This window comes from Akanthomyces muscarius (assembly GCF_028009165.1).
Source record: "Akanthomyces muscarius strain Ve6 chromosome Unknown contig_18, whole genome shotgun sequence".
In the NCBI taxonomy this organism is placed as follows: domain Eukaryota; kingdom Fungi; phylum Ascomycota; class Sordariomycetes; order Hypocreales; family Cordycipitaceae; genus Akanthomyces; species Akanthomyces muscarius.
This window is the reverse complement of record NW_026611618.1, coordinates 2,304,247-2,322,938: the sequence shown is the minus strand read 5'-3', so window position 1 is coordinate 2,322,938 and position 18,692 is coordinate 2,304,247. Positions and strand designations below refer to the sequence as shown.

The 18,692-nt window shown below is 56.4% G+C and overlaps 7 protein-coding genes across 7 annotated transcripts; 4 read left to right on the top strand and 3 right to left on the bottom strand.

Annotated features, from left to right (window-relative positions):
* Positions 1 to 342: 342 nt before the first annotated feature.
* Positions 343 to 1,856, top strand: LMH87_009238 (uncharacterized protein; the record flags this gene model as incomplete). Its single annotated transcript, XM_056202538.1, has 3 exons — positions 343 to 446; positions 901 to 1,016; positions 1,075 to 1,856. The coding sequence occupies 3 exons, from the start codon at positions 343 to 345 to the stop codon at positions 1,854 to 1,856; spliced, it is 1,002 nt and encodes a 333-aa protein (XP_056057091.1).
* A 743-nt stretch (positions 1,857 to 2,599) lies between these two features.
* On the top strand, positions 2,600 to 3,202 carry LMH87_009237 (uncharacterized protein; the record flags this gene model as incomplete). The annotated part of the gene is made up of 2 exons (XM_056202537.1): positions 2,600 to 2,688; positions 2,737 to 3,202. 2 exons carry the CDS (start codon positions 2,600 to 2,602, stop codon positions 3,200 to 3,202), a joined length of 555 nt encoding a protein of 184 aa, XP_056057090.1.
* A 414-nt stretch (positions 3,203 to 3,616) lies between these two features.
* LMH87_009236 (uncharacterized protein) lies at positions 3,617 to 5,566 on the bottom strand (the record flags this gene model as incomplete). The annotated part of the gene is made up of 4 exons (XM_056202536.1): positions 3,617 to 4,609; positions 4,678 to 4,833; positions 5,076 to 5,288; positions 5,369 to 5,566. 4 exons carry the CDS (start codon positions 5,564 to 5,566, stop codon positions 3,617 to 3,619), a joined length of 1,560 nt encoding a protein of 519 aa, XP_056057089.1.
* Positions 5,567 to 8,017: 2,451 nt separating this feature from the next.
* On the bottom strand, positions 8,018 to 9,328 carry LMH87_009235 (uncharacterized protein; the record flags this gene model as incomplete). Its single annotated transcript, XM_056202535.1, has 2 exons — positions 8,018 to 8,514; positions 8,581 to 9,328. 2 exons carry the CDS (start codon positions 9,326 to 9,328, stop codon positions 8,018 to 8,020), a joined length of 1,245 nt encoding a protein of 414 aa, XP_056057088.1.
* A 669-nt stretch (positions 9,329 to 9,997) lies between these two features.
* LMH87_009234 (uncharacterized protein) lies at positions 9,998 to 10,432 on the top strand (the record flags this gene model as incomplete). Its single annotated transcript, XM_056202534.1, has 3 exons — positions 9,998 to 10,018; positions 10,067 to 10,159; positions 10,232 to 10,432. 3 exons carry the CDS (start codon positions 9,998 to 10,000, stop codon positions 10,430 to 10,432), a joined length of 315 nt encoding a protein of 104 aa, XP_056057087.1.
* Positions 10,433 to 12,202: 1,770 nt separating this feature from the next.
* LMH87_009233 (uncharacterized protein) lies at positions 12,203 to 12,669 on the top strand (the record flags this gene model as incomplete). The annotated part of the gene is made up of 2 exons (XM_056202533.1): positions 12,203 to 12,242; positions 12,377 to 12,669. The coding sequence occupies 2 exons, from the start codon at positions 12,203 to 12,205 to the stop codon at positions 12,667 to 12,669; spliced, it is 333 nt and encodes a 110-aa protein (XP_056057086.1).
* Positions 12,670 to 13,376: 707 nt separating this feature from the next.
* Positions 13,377 to 16,255, bottom strand: LMH87_009232 (uncharacterized protein; the record flags this gene model as incomplete). Its single annotated transcript, XM_056202532.1, has 3 exons — positions 13,377 to 14,979; positions 15,198 to 15,350; positions 15,945 to 16,255. The coding sequence occupies 3 exons, from the start codon at positions 16,253 to 16,255 to the stop codon at positions 13,377 to 13,379; spliced, it is 2,067 nt and encodes a 688-aa protein (XP_056057085.1).
* Positions 16,256 to 18,692: the final 2,437 nt, after the last annotated feature.

The following is an 18,692-nucleotide window of genomic DNA, read 5'->3' as shown; positions in this document are numbered from 1 at the left end:
GGATTCCGTTACACCGGAGCACGCGGAACGCGCCCATCTGTCGACTCTATAAAATCCCAGCTCTGCAGCAACCACCGTCACATATCCTTGGCCCTTGCGCGCTGCAGGAGGGAATGTCGCGCGTCGTACTCTGCCGTCGACATCCAATCCAAGACTCTATTGCTGCTGTCGAGCTCCCAGCCCTTCTCGAGCACCCTCGCCTGCCTCTGTACCGCGCTGCACATCCGTCGTCTAAGCGTCCAACTGGCGCACCGCCTGGAATAGATCTAGCTGCTGCGGGAGCACTGCGACAAAATTGTTCGACGTCCACGCCAGCAGCTATCCGTCAACTGACAACGCAAAATGGATCCAGGCGGAAACCCTGCGCACCTCGCCGACCGTCTTGATGTGCTCCTTTCCCGTTGGCGGCCACAGGAAGAGGCCGAGAATCTTGGTGAAACTCATGGGTGAGCTTCCAGAGTAGCTCCGGTAGCTTGACCTCGATGGCGGTGGAGCACGACAGCAGGACGGATGCCTGGTCGATTTTGATGTCGGATGTATATAGACCTTGACCAAGAAGTAGCTCTTCGAGTTTGCTGGCGGCACTTCAGAGAAACCTACGTTCGAGTATGAGGGACGTAATCGTCTTTTAGGCAATGGGAACGGGCATCAATGTATTGGTGGGCGGTGGTGGTGACCTTTGCAATGCGCGGCAGAATACCAGCGATGCCAAAGGACATGGAAAGGGGATCCATGTTGCTAAACAGCGTGTAGCTGAACGATCATTCCTAGATGTTATCGAGACACAATCCGGTCGTTTTCGAATGCGAAAAATAGAGAATCTCATCGCCACATCACTTTGAGTGATGCGGTCGAGGGGGAATCAATGCGACCTCGCCGAGGCTGAATCTCTAACCGCAGCGAGGCGTCCACTTTTCAGCTACTAATTTACACCTCGCACACCTATGCGCAAGCCATCTCAAGGCTATACCGTTGGAGTCCCTTCCTTTGCGACATTTTTATCGTTGTGCTAGCAGGTAGGCACATCCTCAAAACTTATCATAGGGCAGTTTGACGTCGCTGACCGCCAAACAGCCGTACTCTACAACATGTCGTCCTTTACGAAGGCGCTCATCGCCGCGGACCCCGCAGGTTTCCAGCGCGCGACACAGTCTCCGTTTCTACGGCGCGCCGCCTCGGGCACGCTGTCGAAGGCGACGCTCGGCCGGTGGCTTGCTAACGACCGGCTGTACATTCATGGCTACGTACGCGCTGCCGGTCGCCTCCTCAGCTTCCTGCCGCTGGCGCAAACCACGCCGCCGTCGCCACACGACGACACAGACTCCGCTTCGAAGCTGCTGGCGTGGACCGTGGACGCGCTGGTCAACATCCAGCGCGAGTCAGGGTTCTTCGTCGAGACTGCGACGCGCTACGGCATCGACATCAACCTACCGACGGGCGAGGACGGCCGCGTACCTGCGTCGGCCAAGCTGGAAGGCCTGCGGCGATTCGAGGCGCTCTTTGACGGGCTGTCGGCGGGCGCAGAGCCGCTTCCGTGGCTCGAGAGCGCGGTGGTGTTTTACGGGACGGAAAAGTGCTACCTAGATGCGTGGACGTGGGCCAAGTCGCACATGGACGAGTCAAATGATCGAGGTGACGATGATGAAGATGGCGGTGCGGTGCGGCGCGAGTTTATTGCGAACTGGACAAGCCCCGACTTTGGGGCCTTTGTTGCGCGGCTGGGGGTCATTGTGGACGAGGCGGTGCGGGCGCAGGGCGAGGAGATGCAGGAGGTGCTACTGCGGCGCGGCCTGACCAAGTGGCGAGAGCTGCTGGTGGCGGAGGAAGCCTTTTGGCCTGCCTTAGAAGCCCAATAAGTAATTGGTAGTTGTTATTAGCGTCAATTTGTCTTGTACCTACAGTAGCCACAGCGGCGCCCACGACCACAGACACCCTTGCGTACCTACGCTTTGGTACGTCGTCGCTGCCCAGCAGCAGATGCCAAATACGATCGGACTTTTGCCATGCTCGGCGGTTGCGTGCATCTTCTAGAATATCCGATCCCGAGTGCCGAGTGTCTCCAATTTTAGGAACAGGCGGACAAGGAAACAAGTCACCGGGTCCAGCCTTTCTACAACGGAAGAGCTTGGCTCAACGTGTGCCTGAGCTGGTGGGTCGGTTGCTGCGCCGCACTCGTCGGGGCGGTGCGTGGGCGGGAAATTCTCCATGAAGCCTGGGCATGTGTTGACCAATTAGTGGCTGGAGGACACCTGGAAGCCAAGACCCTGGCCGGGATTGGGAAGAGGCCAAGCCTCACGCCGACGCCGCATGTCGCTGCTGCGCCACCACTAGTATAGCTCTGCCACTGGCCAGGCTGCCTCGCGGGGGGTCACGTCACGTTCCTCGGAGCTTACATGGGAATGCCAGTCGTCATCATTGTGCATAATGCTTAGTTCCTGCTGCTTATTTATTCTCCCCGTTTCCTCCCTACCACACTTCTTTGCCATCTTCTTCATTATTTTCATCATCACCTGTACCGAATCGAGTTTGCTTTTTTAGCTCGATTAATAAGCTCGTCTCTCCGCACCACCACTTCAACACGCACTCTCTCTCATACACAATGTCCAATCAAGACTACTACGGCGGCGGCGGCGCTCCCTATGGCGGCCAGCCCAACTACAACCAAGGCGGCTACCCCCAACAAGCTCAGTACGCCTCGGGCTCGCAACAGTACAATGGCGGCTACAGCCAAGACAGCAACCACAACTACAACAATTCCGCGCCTCCAGGCGCCTACGGCCATTCCCAGCCCAGCTACGCCGCGCCTCAGCAGCAGCAGTCATACGACAACCGGGGCCACTCCCCCGCGCCAGGCTACAACACGGGCGCTCCCTACGGCGGCTCGCAGCCTCAATACGACAACAACAACAACAACAGCAATCACAGCTACAACAATAGCCAAGGCATGGGTGCTCCCTACGGCGGCCCCAACGGTGGTGGTCAGTACGGCCCTGGAGGCACTGGAGGCCCTGACGGCCCCAACGGCGAAAAAGGCCTCGGCGCCACGCTTGTCGGCGGTGGCGGTGCGGCCTTTGCGGCGCACAAGTCGGGTGCCGGCTTCCTGGGCTCGACGGGCGCGGCGATTGCGGGCGCGATCGGAGCCAACTTTATTGAGCACAAGTTTAAGAAGCACAGCGGGCACCACCACGGCCGTCGCGATTAAACCTGAAAGCATTGGGGAATATACAGCCCTCATATTAGTAGAACGGGTTATGACATGTTTTCCTTTGTTTGGGAATGGGTAGCGAATTTTTGCTTGGATTTATTTATTTACTCTGTAACGGTTAAGTCGGCAGTCTTGGGTTTCATCGTACGCCCGGGACGGCAAGTCGGGAACCACAATTGTACGTTGCATTCATCGTCGAAGCATGCCAGTCTATCAAAGTACCGTTGCATCCTTACGTCCGTGCGCATTAGTGTATCAAAGTAGCACATGAACAAGAATTAATTCATTGTTTCTCATCATGACCATCAAGTCACAGATTGAATCTAGTTGTGGTCTGTTATCAACGTTGGCAACTTAAAAAAAAATGGGTACATATTAAGATCATCAAGCTGTGGTATCTATCGGACTCTGCTACGCGGGCGACCCCTCGTCATGCTCGCCCTTGCGGTGGGGTCGGGCAAACTTTTCGTCGCTATCGCTGGCGCGGGGCCCGTGGGCGGCCGCGACGGCATCCCATCCGGCCGCCTCCTGGGCGTCGTGGTCGTGCTCGACATCAAAGCTGCGGCGCAGGTGCTCCGGGCCGAGAAATGTGAGAAGCATGGTGTAGCCGTAGACGCAGCCCATGAAGATGCAGATGACGAGGCCGTAGTCATATCGCGACTGGCCCGATGCCGACGGTGGCAGCGGAAAGCGCTCACCGATGCGCGACTCAATCGTCGACGACGCCGAAGACACGAGGTTACCGAGCTGATACGAGGTGCCGACGACAAAGGTGCGGAAGGCGCCGGGCGACAGCTCCATCAGGTGGATTGGGATGACGCCCCAGGCGCCCTGCACGAAGAACTGCTGGAAAAAGGCGGCGGCCATGACCGACGTCGAGCGTACAAATGTGTACGGGTACAGCAGCGCACCGCCGCAGATGCAGCAGACAATTATGCTGATGCGGCGGCCAACCGACTGGCTGAGGAAGCCGACGACGGTGCCGCCCGTCATGGCGCCAAGGTTGGCGACGACCTGCGTAACAGTAACCTTGTTGGCACTGAACGAGAGCTGGTTCTGCAGCATGGTCGGGTACAGGTCCTGGCTGCCGTGGCTCATAAAGTTGAAACCGGCCATGAGGAGCACGAGGTAAGTGAGGAGGAGCCAGTGCTTGCGGATGGCAATCTTGCCCTCCTTGAGGAAGACGGAGCCGACCGATTGGGCGCCGTTGGAGCCGTTGCGCTTGGCCTCTTCACGGAGAGCTTCACGCTCGCGGTAGACGGACGTCTCGGGTAGCATGAGGCGGAAGATGATGAAGAGCACAGGAGGGCCAGCACCGAACCAGTATAGCGGCCGCCATCCGTGCGAGGTGGTATTGACGAGGCCGCGGGCAAAGGCGGCGCAAAGGAGGTATCCGAATGCATACTGGGGGTGATTTAATTAGCGGGAGTGTACTTCATAAAACCCTCGGGCGCCTGAAGAACCTAACATACACCTTGTTGCAGCATGCCGCTGACCAGACCGCGGGCCGCCTCGGGACAGTCTTCCAGCGCGGTGGCGGCGGCATTTCCGTAGAGGCCACCCATTGCCACGCCGAAAAGGGCGCGGCAGGCTAAAAACTGAGGATACGTCTGGCAAAACCCGGTTCCCTAGAGTGTTGCGAAGATTGTCAGCAAAATTGCCCTGGCGCGGGGAATTCGCCGAATCGGAGCCGTGGCGTCATTCTGTCACAAGGCCAAGAGATCGTGCCAAGCCGGCGGCTTTACGCCATTTTGTCAAACCGACCCGCTGGCGCGTAAGAGAGTACGTCCCGACTACGAATGACCAACCGAGTAGGGGAGAGAAAAAAACAGATGAGTAAAAAATGACTGGATTCCGGGGGTCGGCTTACTAGTTCAAGGACGATGAAGAGTAGATTATTGACGACAAAGGGCCACTTGCGACCGTAGCGATCACTGGCGATACCGAATGCGATGGAGCCGACGGAGCGGAACATGAGGACGAGGGTGATGCCCCATGTGATGTCGGTTTTTGTTTTGCCAAACTGCTCGGCCAAGTCGCTGACGGTGAGGGAAACGGTGAAAAAGTCAAAGGCGTCCCACGTCTATCGAGAAAGGCTAGGTTAGCTTGGGGGCCTTTTGCACTTGGCAAGCAGCTCGGGGATAGGCTGGCTGGCTTGCTTACCCAGGCGGCAAAGGCAATGAAGAAAAAGGCCCATTGCTGGCCGTTGAGCATGCGCAAAAGACTGATGGGGTTGGGCAGGTCGAGCATGGCCGGGCGGAGAGTGGTGAGACGCGTCTTGAGGTAGGTCCCGGCGGACATGCCCTCGTGAGGAGAGCTGGCGCCAGGCTCCTGGCTGGACATGACATCGTGATGGCCCATAGTGGCGGGTGTGTTGCGATGGCTGCGACTGGCAGCAGACGAGAGGTTTCTTTCCAGTGCTGGAAGTAGGTGAGGCAGACGAGATGACCCAGATAGTGGTGGGAGAGCAGAGATAAGACGAGAGAAAAACGGGAGCAGGACCTCCGTAGAGCCGAGCGTGGAGGGGAGTAGACGATACAAGTAGTTGGGAGCTGGGGGATTTGGGGATGGACACCTAGGTAACTTAGTGGTCCACGACCAGTCCAGCTGTTCGCGAGGCTAGCTAGCACGTTGGCACGCACGCTGCCCACCTTGGTTGCGAAACGAAATTGGGGTCAATCCAGAGCTTGTGGCCCATCCTACTAAGGCCAAAGCGAGCGAGTCCAACAGCAACGGACATGATCCGTAAAGAGTCCGCGACGGCATTGTCTCTTTGCGCGGAGCAGGATTGGACGGGCTGGGTGGTGGGGAGACATGGGTGCGCGCCCATACAGGCTACAGCACGCTAATAACTAAAGCCACCGGGTGGTGGTGTGGGCTACCTAGGATGATCACGGTGGCGTCGCTCTTCGGGGCAAATCTTGGAAGATCCTTGGCGGGTTTGGGGAGGGGGAGCTGCCTGGGGGGACTTCATCACTTGGAGAAGTTGACCCGCTGGAAAACACGGCGCCGGCTGCGGGGGCGGGTAAAAAAAGTGTTGACGCATTTCTGGCCAATTCCCTTGGTGCTTGTTGCTACGTACGGAATAACTAGGCCGTAGGCAAAGCTCGCTCTCCATAATTCGATTTTAACCGAACTGATTTCTGGTCCGGCTAATTACTCCATCAATAGCCGAATGTATTTGCCGTTGCTGCCATGCAGGCTGACTGACAGGTCGTTCCGCGGGGTTTTCTTTTCTGGAAGAGCCGCTGTACAAGTATGGCAAACGGGCAGCTGCAGCCTGCCTGGCGTAAACTCAATCTTGCGGAAAACTCGTCTTTACTCATGACGGGCAAGAGCTGGACCAAACAGGCAACGCATCGTATGGAATCATTACGAAGCTGTTTTGTGACGATGCTTTTATCTACACACAAGCCTTTCCCTATACATCCAGTAACGAAACCTGTTCAGCTGCCACTGCTGGGCAGCCACTACCAACCTCTGTACATGCCACCATGCCTACCCCAGCTTGTCCTCCATTGTCGCGTCTCCACAGACCATGTGGCGCGGCTTTCAACAGTATCGCGACCTGGGCCAGAGCTGCATGTGGACAACACCCGAGAAGCGTCCAGGGGAAACCACAAAGACGAAGATGAAGCGGCACGTTGCGATTTTTCCCGGAATACTCTGGCTGCATGTTGCAGCGCAGCAGCACATCATGCCCCCCAGCATAAAAATCAATCCCCTCCTGCGGCAGGCAGGCAGGCAGGCAGGCAGCAGGGCTTTTCCCTGCATCGGCTACCAGTAAGCCCCAAGCGGTCAGCTGCCGCAACGCTAGGCCGACATGGGCAATATCGCCAAGCCCTCTCGGCAATCTTGTGCCGGTCGACTCGAGAAACTCGTGCGCCCTTCCATCCAGCTCTGTTTTCATCTTGTTCGTATTGTATCTGCGTTTGCCGCCAGTCATTACTGGTTGGCCGTGATCTGCTCTGCGTATCCTGCTATATCCATTGCAGATACCGGTACAGCTATGTCTCACCTTCTACCTGAGTTTTCGGCGCCCTTGTCCCTCGTTTGATTGCCAAGACCTGCTTCGTCTCATCTTTCTTTCAGCATGCGTTACTAAGTAACGTACCACTCACCCCCCCCCGCTACCAGATCTTTACTGGCTCGATCACACTCTCTGCTGAATTGTTTCTACGACGAAAAATGTTTCGACTCGCTTTTCCCACATCTCCATTCGTACTGCGGGGAAAGTCAAGCCTCATGCACTTTGGCGCCACCACTCTGCCCCCTGCCCAAACGCATGATGCTGTCTGGCTGTCTCAGCTACAACTCGTCCCCATCGTGCACTCGTCTTGTCATGGACTCATGGATATCTTCCGGGCCTGCTTGGCCCGCAACCCAATGTGCATGCAGACAAAACCAGCGACAGTAAGGAAGAAGAAAATGCTCAGTTCGTACAACGACAGTATTTACGTATACTAAATACAGATCGGCTCAGGATGCGCAACATCTATTGCCTCAACTCCAATGCCCACTGATCCGCGCGTGGGCTTGCCTTGTGGTAGACTCCCCATCACATCCCATCTGCGCCCATAATAACCTTGAATTTAACTGCGGAAATCCCGCTCCCTGCCACCAGTCTCCCCTCGACAGGACCCAAAAACCTAACCCAAAACTTGGCGCGCACTAACACAAGCCACAAACTCGTTCCACTCGGCACATCCCACCATCGTCGACTCGCCAGAACAACGAAAAAGAGCCCCAAGATGATCTCAACCACCCCTAACCATCGGCCATCTTCTTCTCTCTCGCCTCTTTCGCCCCCTTTCATATCAACGTCTTGTTCGCCCAGCCAATCCGTAAATTTCCGGCATCAAACACCGCCACGCCAGCCTTGAGCGCCGGCGCCCCAAACACCACCATGTCGCCCGCGCCGCTCTGCATCGCACCTATGCACTTGCCTGGCGCGCTGTCCGCCCCATACCTCTTGATGTACGTTCCCGGAATGGTGATTGTGGTGTCGGGTGCTACGCCAAACGTAAAATCTGGCAACGTCGCGCCGCAGTCGAAAACATGGCCGTGCTCGACGGCGCTGTACGTCGTGCCCGGCACGCCCGCGTAGTAGTCCGCGACCACGTCGGCGGGCAGGATCACGATGGTCGTGCCCGTGTCTAGCGTGCCGGTGAGTCTGCGCGCTTTGAAGGGCTGCTTGCCGACGGCGTAGCCGGGCGACGTCCACGTCCAGTAGCCCGCGCTCGCGTCCACGGGCGTGTAAGTGACAGGGCCGACGGCTTTGTCAATATACCCAAACGTATACTTGCCCTCTACAGCACAGCCATCAGCTCACGTCCACACATGTCCTACATCCCTGTACACGCAGAATGACTCACGCTTTCTGTGTTGAAAGTCGACGGTAAACAGCGGCGCGCTCAGCCGCTTCTTAATGTTGCTGAACCACGTCTTCTGCTTTGTTGGAAACGCAAAGTTGAGCTTATCAAACCCGAGTCCCAGGATACCATCCATACCCGCGTCCTGAACAATGCTCCTCGCCACCAGCGCCGCCACCTGCAGCCCCTGGGTCTGCACCGTCAGCCCGCCACCGTCTCCCTCCGCCGCCACCACCGATACGGTGTCTTTATAGACGGCCCCCCCGACAAAGCCAAAGTCAATGTACCCCGCCAGCCACACTGCGAATGGCACCAGCCGGGACGTACTGCTCTGAGACGGTTCGTACTGCGCCTGCCCCTTGAGGAACGACTTGGGGATCGCGGACCCGTACACCCAGACGTCGCTCGAGCCCGTGTCGAGGTTGAGCCGGAAGCGTTTCGGCGGAGTGCCGACGTCGACGTCGATCAAGTACTCGCCGTCGTTGGCCGAGCTCGGGTAGGCAATGGCGGAGCCGGCATCGCCGCGTGCGGCGAGGGCTCGGTGCTGGTGCTGGAGGACGGAGGAGAGGGTTGCCGGGAGCGACATGTTGTACTTGTGGTAGAGCCGCGCGTAGGTGGTGACGAGGTTTATGCGTGTGCTGTTGTTGGGCACGGCGCTGAGGGAGAAGGTGGTCTCGGATGCGGCGGCGGCGGCAGCGGCCGCCGCGACCGCGACGCTCCAGACCACGGCAGCGAGCGATATAGAGTACATGGTGCTGAACAAAGCTCTATGGTATCTCGAGGACGACACAACTGGCAAGGGAAAAGAAACGAAAAGGACAATGCTCTGCAGATAAAGGAATGTATTATTGTCCGCCACATCAGCCATGGACGCAACAGCTCGCCTCATATACACCCACAGTCCTTCAACCATGTATTTCTCTTTCTATTGTTCTTTTTAATATGCACGTCCTGAGACCTCACGCAGGGAGCTACCTCTCAAGTAGCTTGACATTTTGCCTCGGAGGCGGCCCCTCCCGCCCCGTCCCCCCATGTCCATGTTTGTTCTGCTATACATGTCTCAGCCCTGTTTCTTTTCCTGCGTACTGCCCCGACCATTTTTCTCTAGGAAAAGAAAGACGCAGAAACCGGGCGAACAAAGTCGTGGCACGTGTCTGGAGTTTGCCTGCACTGGCCCTGATTCGGCGGCCAGACGCGCAGCGCAGACCGCATAACGGCGCGTGACACGATGGCAGACAACCTGTCCCGGATCTGTTTTTCTTCTTTTAACACTCCAAACGGAAACGGACAGTGTGAAGAGTGCGACGGTACACTTTCTTTTTTTTTGGACGCCCCAACCATCGAAGCTCAACAACGAGACCCAGTGTGTGGGATCACCTCCTTCCGTTCCTCGGCCGTACTTCCACCTGATAATAATTTGATGACCACAAAAGAGGCTATGGTGGGCTTCACAAGTATCGCGGGAAATTGGAAATTGAAATATCCATAGAAGCTACGACTTGGACCCGGCTTCCTCGTGCATTCCCCCCCTCCTCGATCTGCTACTATCTCACTGAGATACTCTGCCCCGCCTCATCTGGAGGTTCGTTACAACAGTCCTCCCATCCATTATTATCCGAGTCCCAAAATCCCTGAAGCTTTCCATGCTCCAAAGTGCTCCTCAGTTGGGGATTGGATTGTTCCAGATACGATGCAGGCCACGCATCACAAGATCTCCGTCGAGCGCAACGCCGTCCACCGCGGCAACACCTGCGACGATGAATGGCCAGACGAGGACACCTGGGCTCTCAATAGTCTTCAGGGCGGCTCGAAGGGGATCCAACAGCCTGATTCAGTTCCGTCCCTCGCCAGCTAGTGCTGTGGTAGGTCTGACGGATGTCGCTTTCTGGGACCAGTGAAGGGACAAGCGTCATGGTTTACAGAAAGTGTCACGGCACGGGCCGTGTCACATGTGAGGAAGCCGCTATAAGAGTGCGTAGTTCTTGCGGGGGCACAGAGTGGAGGGTTCTCTCTTCAGTGAACAATAGAGTCATACTATTGTAGTTACTATATCTATGCGCGATCTCTTATCCCTTCCTTCGTGCTAGCCGCTATCTGACAGTCGTAGGGAATAAATGGCGGTCTACACCTTCTCTGGATGTAAGATTTACCTTTGTAGCGCTTAGTATCTTTGAATGATTCGTAGACACTTCTGTATGTGTACCACGTAGTCTTCACCAAAGGCATCAGTGGCGACCAAGTGACCGTACACATGCCCGTTCTTAGGGTTCACGATTCATGCACCAGAGTCGCCATGAATGAGATCTGGGTCTGATTCGAAAGCTTGAAGCCCCGGCTATAAAGGCATACCGACTTGATCCGGCCTGGGGTAAATTCCATCGTCTGCACCAGTCTTCTGCCTGGTGACATAAACAGGCCCGATGTCTTGTGAGCTAGCCGACTACTCTAAGCCCCCCGCCTCGTTAAAGTGGCCGTGTTTGTTGCCTCTAGTATTGTCAAGTTTTCAAACACTGATGATTCAGTTTCATTATCCGGCACGTTAGGTAGCGAGGTAGTCTGGTATAAAGCGATCAGGGCCTAGTCGCAGTTCGCGTCAGGGGAAATTTGCTGGGACGAGTGACGCGTAACAGGCCCAATATAATCCTCAAAAATATCTATGGTGGCTGTTCTTTCAGAATGCGCGTTCAAGTATGCTTCGAATATGACGCTGGAGCCGGCCGTCCCAGTCGAATCGTCTTCATCTGCACCGCGACTGAGCCTTCAGACTGATCATCGGTGTCGGATGCTTGAGGGGGAGTACCATGTTGGCGCAAATTTATGACTATCAACTGGGTGACCGGCAGTCAGGCCAAAAAGAGAACAGTCGGTCCCTGTTGTTACCATGATGATGCAACCTAACTTGAAACTCGCGTCATCATGCCATGAGAAATATGCAGGCGCTTACCGCAGAGCGCGTTCTGATCCTTCCAGTCCCTTGATGCCATAGCCGCAACATTCATCGTCACCATCAACCTTCTCAGGCCGCCTCCAAGGATTTTGACACAAAAGTCTTTCCTCAAATCTTCCACTTCGTGCGCTTGTTCAGGATCCACGAGGATCTCTTCGCCGCCATTCATATCCTCAGGGTGCTTCCCAGCACGACACGAAGTCAACTCACCGTCGCCATCACGGAGAACCGTACCTTACTTTCCGACCCAATACGCGCAGCTATTTGCTTCACAGTGAAGGTGCTTACTATAATGGACTCGCTATTATCGCGGTGCTTCACGTCATCTGGCGCGCCCGAGCTCGGCCGCTTCCGCACGCCCTAGCGAGACCATGTGCCGTTTTGCCATTACATCTATGACATGTTCCCGAAACGTACACAGTCCAGCGGCATCAGCGATGGAAATCGCGACAGATTTGGCGACGGCGAGGTCGTATTAAGAGCTTCTAAGCTCAAGAAGATGCCTAATTGACGTTGCGACTCAAACACGACTTGCGAGATCATTTGCCGTTCGATCGCGAGCACAGAATTCTGGACATTTTCCACCTGACTACCTTTCTGAAGGAGCAACTACAGCTTTCTAAAAGGCTGCCGGATGCGCCCGACTCAAAAAACGACGAGTCATCGCAAATAGACAGCATGTACGACCATATCGTCGCCCTTCTTCCATGTGTCCGCAGTAATGCCTGTGTTCAAGTAACATACTCCCGCGCCAGCCGCTGCTCGAAACCCTCTCCTCCACCCAGCAGATTCTCTTCCCGCTATCGGAACGACACTCACGGCACCTAATCCAGTCCCTTATTGGCTCGGTAGGCTTCGATCCCAACGCCGTGCTATACGAATCAGCCACGGTCCGCAGGCGTGGCGAGTCCACGGCCATGTGCTACATGTGCCTGGCGGAGCGCCTCGAGGACCTGTACGAGGAGACGGAAACCCCGCAGCCCGACGCCTGGCTAGAACTCGCACTGTACCGCAAGAATGGTAGGCGGCACGTCATGATCATCACCATGGCCGGATTCGTGGTAGCGCTGCTGCCAGGTGTTGGGTCGTTGGTCACCGGCATCTTTCAGGCGGTGGTGGCGTATTTGGCTCGGAAGCATCCATAGACTGTATCTGATCGCGATGTAGTTTCTGATGAAGACTAAGAAAAACATCTGTCATTTAGCTGTAGTAAAAAGGCGCAGTGCCGACAGAGTGGTTGCTGATGATGGCAGAGGGCGGGTGGAGCTTTGATAGCGATCGCGTGTAAAAACACCGAGTCGTAGAGAAGGCAAAATAGATTCAAAAGCGACCATAAAAAGTATTATGATGAATAAAAAGTCAAGATCGAAGTTCTAGGATAACAACACCAAGAAATGTCCTCGCCTCGCTATATATAACTGCTGCCCGCGCAAAGAGTACGTGAGCCCCTGGTCTCACTGCCATGTTTTTCATAAACGCATTTTCCATCCATCCATCCATCCAACGCCGCGTCCAAACCAGGGGAGGGGTATTTGTAATCTCGAATTTTTTTTGTGTGTTTCGTCATTGTTTTGTCCATCCATCCACCCCTTGAGCGTTCCGTCCATCCACTTCGCCTTTCCGCAAAGCAATCCAATCCCACAACCTCGTCCACGTTTCCTAACAATTACTTTCTCGCGTTAAACTAATTTCTCCCTGCTGGCATGATATGAACGTTTCGCGTCAAAGGAGGGTCGGGTAGCGACAGTATGTGTTCACCGAATTCCCGTAAAAGCAGAACAAATCTGGTAGCTCTATGCTTGCAGCTTGAAAACAAACAGTGAAGTATGTACGCGAATTCTGCACGTCAACTTTAAACACCACCACCCATAAAGGCGGCAAGGTCGTCTAGATCAAGGAGCTGCCGCTCGAATGCAGCGCACAGCTCGGGAGCAGTCATGTCCTGGCTAGTGGCAGTAGTCTGCGTCTCCGGTGGGTGCGACGAGCTGCCGTTGGTTGTGGCTTCTGGGCTCTGTCGCTTCACATCACTATGCATGGCAGCCTGAGGGGCGCTACTCGGTGGCGGTGTCGAGTCGTTGGGTGTGCCCACGCCGCTCGAGTGACCATTTATGGTGGTAACTCCAGGACGGCGGGCAATGGTCATGGTAGGAGGCTCACTATCGTCACGCGAGTGCTCACCCACGGAACGTGGGGTCGCATGCTGCGGGCCATTGCTCTGATCATAGTCCATAGCCTCGGGGTTGGTGTCGGCGTTGGAGGAGACCTCGTCCTTGATGCCGTTGTGACTGTTGGCGTGGGAGTTTGAGCGGCCGGAAGCGGCGGCGGCATCGTTGTTGAGAACACGCTGCATGACGGTGAGGTGTCGCTGCCAGCTGGCCATCAGCGGCCAGTTCTCAGTGCCATCGGCCATGAACCGGAGGCCATCTCTAACAATGTGGGCAGCGGTCTCGACAGCATTGTTGGGAGTGAGACCCTTGAGAGACAGATAAGCGACAGTAGCGCTAGCGGTAAAGGCGGAGAAAAGCATAAAGATGGGGAAGGACGGCAGCTGCTCTTTCTCAACTCCCGACTCAACAGCAGTCAGCAACGAAAGAGTAGCATGGCATGAGCTGAAGAGCCTATCAATGATATCATGACCGCGACCACTCATACGGTATGTGTCGACATTGAAGGCGTGAGCATAGACGTCCTGTAGCAGGCGTCGTCGGTGAACAAAGACTGTGGCGCAGTGCAAAAGGCAGTGCAGCATGGCAAATGTGTAGCCCGAGCCCATGGTCATGTGCAAGTTGATCTGGCCAGGCTTATCGACGTACTGCATGGGCAGCGTAGCGCGTAGATCCTCAATCTTGACAATGAGGTTGGAGCAGTCCTCCTCATCATATGCACGCAGTGGGCTCGTGGTGAGCATACCAACCACGTCACGCCAAAGAGTGGCGGCAATCACGATGTAGCCATACTCGCCAACCTCGGCAGTGGGCACATGGCCAGGCGAGAGAGTGGCCCCGTTAAGGTACTGCACCAGCGACTTGATGTAGACGGCGTTGCCAAAGGCAAAGTTCATGTCTGAGCAAGGAAGAGAGACTGTGGCAGTATCCTGGGCAGTCAAGGCGGGGAAGCGACCGGGAGTACTGGTAAGAAGGCAGTCGAGGATGTAGATGAGCCAGAGAGTTCGACGGCAGCTCTCATCACGCAGCCACTGGTCGGCACTGTCACCAGCATGGTGGCTGTTGAGGATGCGATACATCTGCAGCATGCGCGCGGCCTGGCCGAGATAGATGTACGCTCTGACAGCATTGCGCGAACCCCATTCGTGAATGATGACGAGGCAGAGTGCCTGGATGTCGGCAAGGTTTGGATGGTCGAGATTGCTGTTGATGAGGCTCATGGCCTTGGCAGCATACGTCTCGGCAGCCTGGGTGGCCGTGCCATAGCGGCGGATCAGGCTAGGGGAGCTCCTACACGAGACAGAGTCAGCAAGCGGACGACGGCGAGAGCAGGTAGGGCTACTGTGGTGAGGCGTGGCGGAACAAGGCGGCGCTCGGTCGGTGGGCCGGGGCACCGATGAATTTTGGGTCATGACCCGCAATAAATGCGGTGGTCCGGAGGAGGACGCCCAACGCAGCCGAGCATTGCGGTGAAAAGGGATCAAAAACGACGCTTAAATGAGACTTACCGGGCAGCACAAGCCAAGAGGCCGTAAACAAGAGTGGACTCGAGCGAGGCATTCTTGAGTTGTTGAACAAAGGAAGGCTTGTGAAAGGCGACGCAGGCTGGAAACGTCTTCGAGACGACGCGCTCACATTCGGCAACAAGCTCTGGGGTCAGCCTAAGAGGCGGAGGTCAGTAAAAAGGCTCGGAATTCCGGTCAACACAGAGGGTGGCAGTGATGCAGGAACGGGCGGGAGACGGCGGGGACGGCCGCAAAGCGAGGTAACGAAGCGAGCACGAGTAAATGCAGGGCAAGTAACCGGCGGGCAGCGCAGGCAGAAAAAACCTCGGCCCAGGCCCAGGCCGAATGCCTATGATTTTTGTGGGGGGGGGGGGGGCTCTGAATGTGACGGAGGGTGGGCGGCCAAAAAAAAAAAAGCAAGGTCGGCATCGGGGACCAGCGCGTGTACTAGTGAATCAGAGCTCGTTGAGGCCGGGGAAAGGGGGAAGGCTAGGGAAAAGCTGGGAGCTGGGCCGCGCCGAGCGTGTGGAGGGAGGCAGCGAGCGATGATGCGTACTGGGCTGAAACGGGGTGGTACGGGAATAAGGGCAGGCGAATACAGATGGGAGAGGCGGCGGGAAAGGATGAAAGCAAGGAAAACAAAGAGCAACAGATATAAGATAAAAAAGTGTCGAAGAAACGTGCTCCAGCAGCTTTGCTTGTCGTTTCTTTGTCCTGGGTTTCTTTGTTGTAATTTGGAGGGCAACTTACTTTTCGGAGCTCGTCTGCGTATGCCTGGGGCCGCTGGAGCCCACAACGGCTTGCCTGGCGTCAGAGGACCCGGACCCGGAGGCCGGGAGACTGTCGCGCGACGGGCGCGACTGGTTGGTATGACGAGCAGGACTCTGGCCGTTGTGGTGGGCGGCGCTCTCGGATGGAAGATAGCAGTCGTGCATACCCTTTGAGCAGTTTTTGCACGGTTGGCTGGGCCCGCGATCGTAGACGCACTTTGTCTTGCCCTTGCGGCAGCGCACGCAGGCTCCGCCGGCCCTGAGGGCGGTCGAGCGAATGACGCCGGACATGGTTGCGCGGATGTTCACGAGACGTGAGAAGATGAGAAAGCGGAAATGAAAAACGACGCAATGCGGCGTGAGATAGTGCTGGATTCAAGTTGGATGCTTTTGCAGAGACGAGAGTTGTGTGGTGGAAGAGGGAGAAGAGGTCCGGACAAAGAGCAAACGCTGCGCGGCCGGAGCAGTCGGGGGGGAGGGGCCTGGGCAGCACACGTCGCACGCGCAGGCAGGCAACAGAGAACCAACGGAGAGGCAAAGCGCACAAAACGTGCACAGGGGCGCAAAGGAACAAAGAAGATGGGAGAAGAAAGGAGACAAGTGATGAGCGTTGATTCAAGAGAATCGACCGCGCTGGCAGCTGGCAGCTGGCAGCTTCGAAAGGCTCAGGTCGAGTCGGCCAGGGGCGACGAGGAAAAAAAAATTGGTGAGTTGGTGAAAAGAGAAGGGGAAGGGGAGAGAGACGGGCGCCGCCCAGGGCAGGCGGACGGGCGGTGGTGCGGCGGAAGGCAGAGTGAAGGCGGCCAGTGGTTGTTACAGGGCACTCACAGCGCCGTTAGGCCGAAGGCAGCACAGCCTGGGCGAAATACAGGGCGCGTTTTTGTTGCCAGCTGCGGGCTCTTCCTCCTTCTCCTCCTGATGGAGAACGGGCGGATCGGGTTGGTGGTGCCGGGCCTGGCAGACCCACTCGTACGCAACACAACCCGACACAAGACACAGCACCCAGACCGAGTGAATTTCAGCAGGGGCCAGAAGACGACGGGAACGAGAGAGCGCCTTTTTGCATTGTCAATTTGCTCGAATGACTGTAAAATAGTATGCCTGCGTCTCCCCGCCACCGCCTCTCTCTATCCGATATTTTTTCATCGAAGCACATGGGCGGCGCATACCTATACCTACCGCTTGCCTTGCTTCCTTGGCCTGTTTGCTCCGCTCCGGGGCTCGGTGGTGCCGTATCGCCGCCCAGTGCGAGCTGGCCTTGCCGAGCACTGTAGTGCCAGAACCAGCAAGCCCGTCCACTGACCTCATGGCGCTGCCTCCGGCGGCCTTCCCCTCCTGCCAAGCGCCGGCCCGTTTGCCTTCTGCCCAATGGCTGCGCCCGCCAAAGCCCTCCGTTCCTCGTACAGTGCTCTGGTCTGCCGCTGGCGTGTCACCACTATTTACCGAAATGCTATTGTTATTATTATTATTATTATTATTATTACTATTATTGTTATTATTTAGCAGCACTTTGTACTTGCATTTCTATGCTACTGTGGGTTGGGCGTCGAGGAGCTTTCTCTTGCTTCCACCCCGAGGCCGACTCCTCTCACATGCCGCATTCCCATCCTAGGTGGCCTGTTTTCTCGCCTCACCTCAACCACCCCAGCGCCTGGACTTGCCGAGTCTCCCTTCGCGTCTTCACAGCGTCGCATCCACCACCTCATAGCAGGTCCCCTTTCCCCTCCCCCAGAAACAGATTCCCGACAGATCTCACCAGTGGACCTTTCCCCGTCGAAAATGCCCTGCTTCATGCACTGCATCACACATAAACACGCTTGTGCTGCTCTACCAGCACCTAACCACTATAAATATCTGCTAGTTACTTCGTCGTCTGATGCTTCGTGCCCACCTTGCAGAATTATGCGCACACTGAACAGGCCACCTAGTGCTACCAGTACTGCTACCGTGGTGACTGGCCTCATGGCATCCCAATCTGGGCCACCAACCCGCCAGCTAGTTATGGCGTTGACCCGCCGCCTTCTGTCTTTACGTCGCCGTCATCGCGTGCCTGCAACAAGGCACGCCATCAGCTCGATGCTAGTCAACCTCGCGCCCTGTCGCCGCTTCATCGCCCCTGCTGCTAATAGCAACTCTTCGCCCCGGCCGCTTGGGATCTGCGCTCTAGCCCCCAGCGCCAGTCTGCTATTCGCTGTCTGCTGGGCTGCCACGGCAAGCAAGAATATCCCGCAAGCAAACAGCTCTCGTCAGTGGCGGCCAGTTTTGAGTGCTCCCGGTGTAGCCGCCGTCTTATTGGAGCACCGCGAGGGAAATGTCTCGCTCTCTTGCACATCTAGCATGCAAGCCTGTAATTTGGGCCATTGCTATCCTGCTCGACTTTACCAGTAGCAAACGTAGCTACTCTCGCGCATGGACCAATGAGCCGATCGAATACCACCACCCTGGTTCCTTGGTTCCTCCTGCGCTGACCACCCTTTCTCAGGGCACCGTTTGCCAGCGCCGGGATTGTTCCGCGCACTCTGCACGCCTTGTTGCACGCTCACCCTCAACCACTTGGGGCATCGTGGGCATTCAAGCTTCCCAGCCACCAATAATCAGACCTCCGCAGACGGACGCTAACTACCAAGCCTGGCAACCATTCGTAGGAACCAGCTCCCGTCCCGTTGATCCGCCGTCCCGGCTCTATTATTCCCGCTGGTTGCAGATGCTACGCACTCTCCGCCTCCGT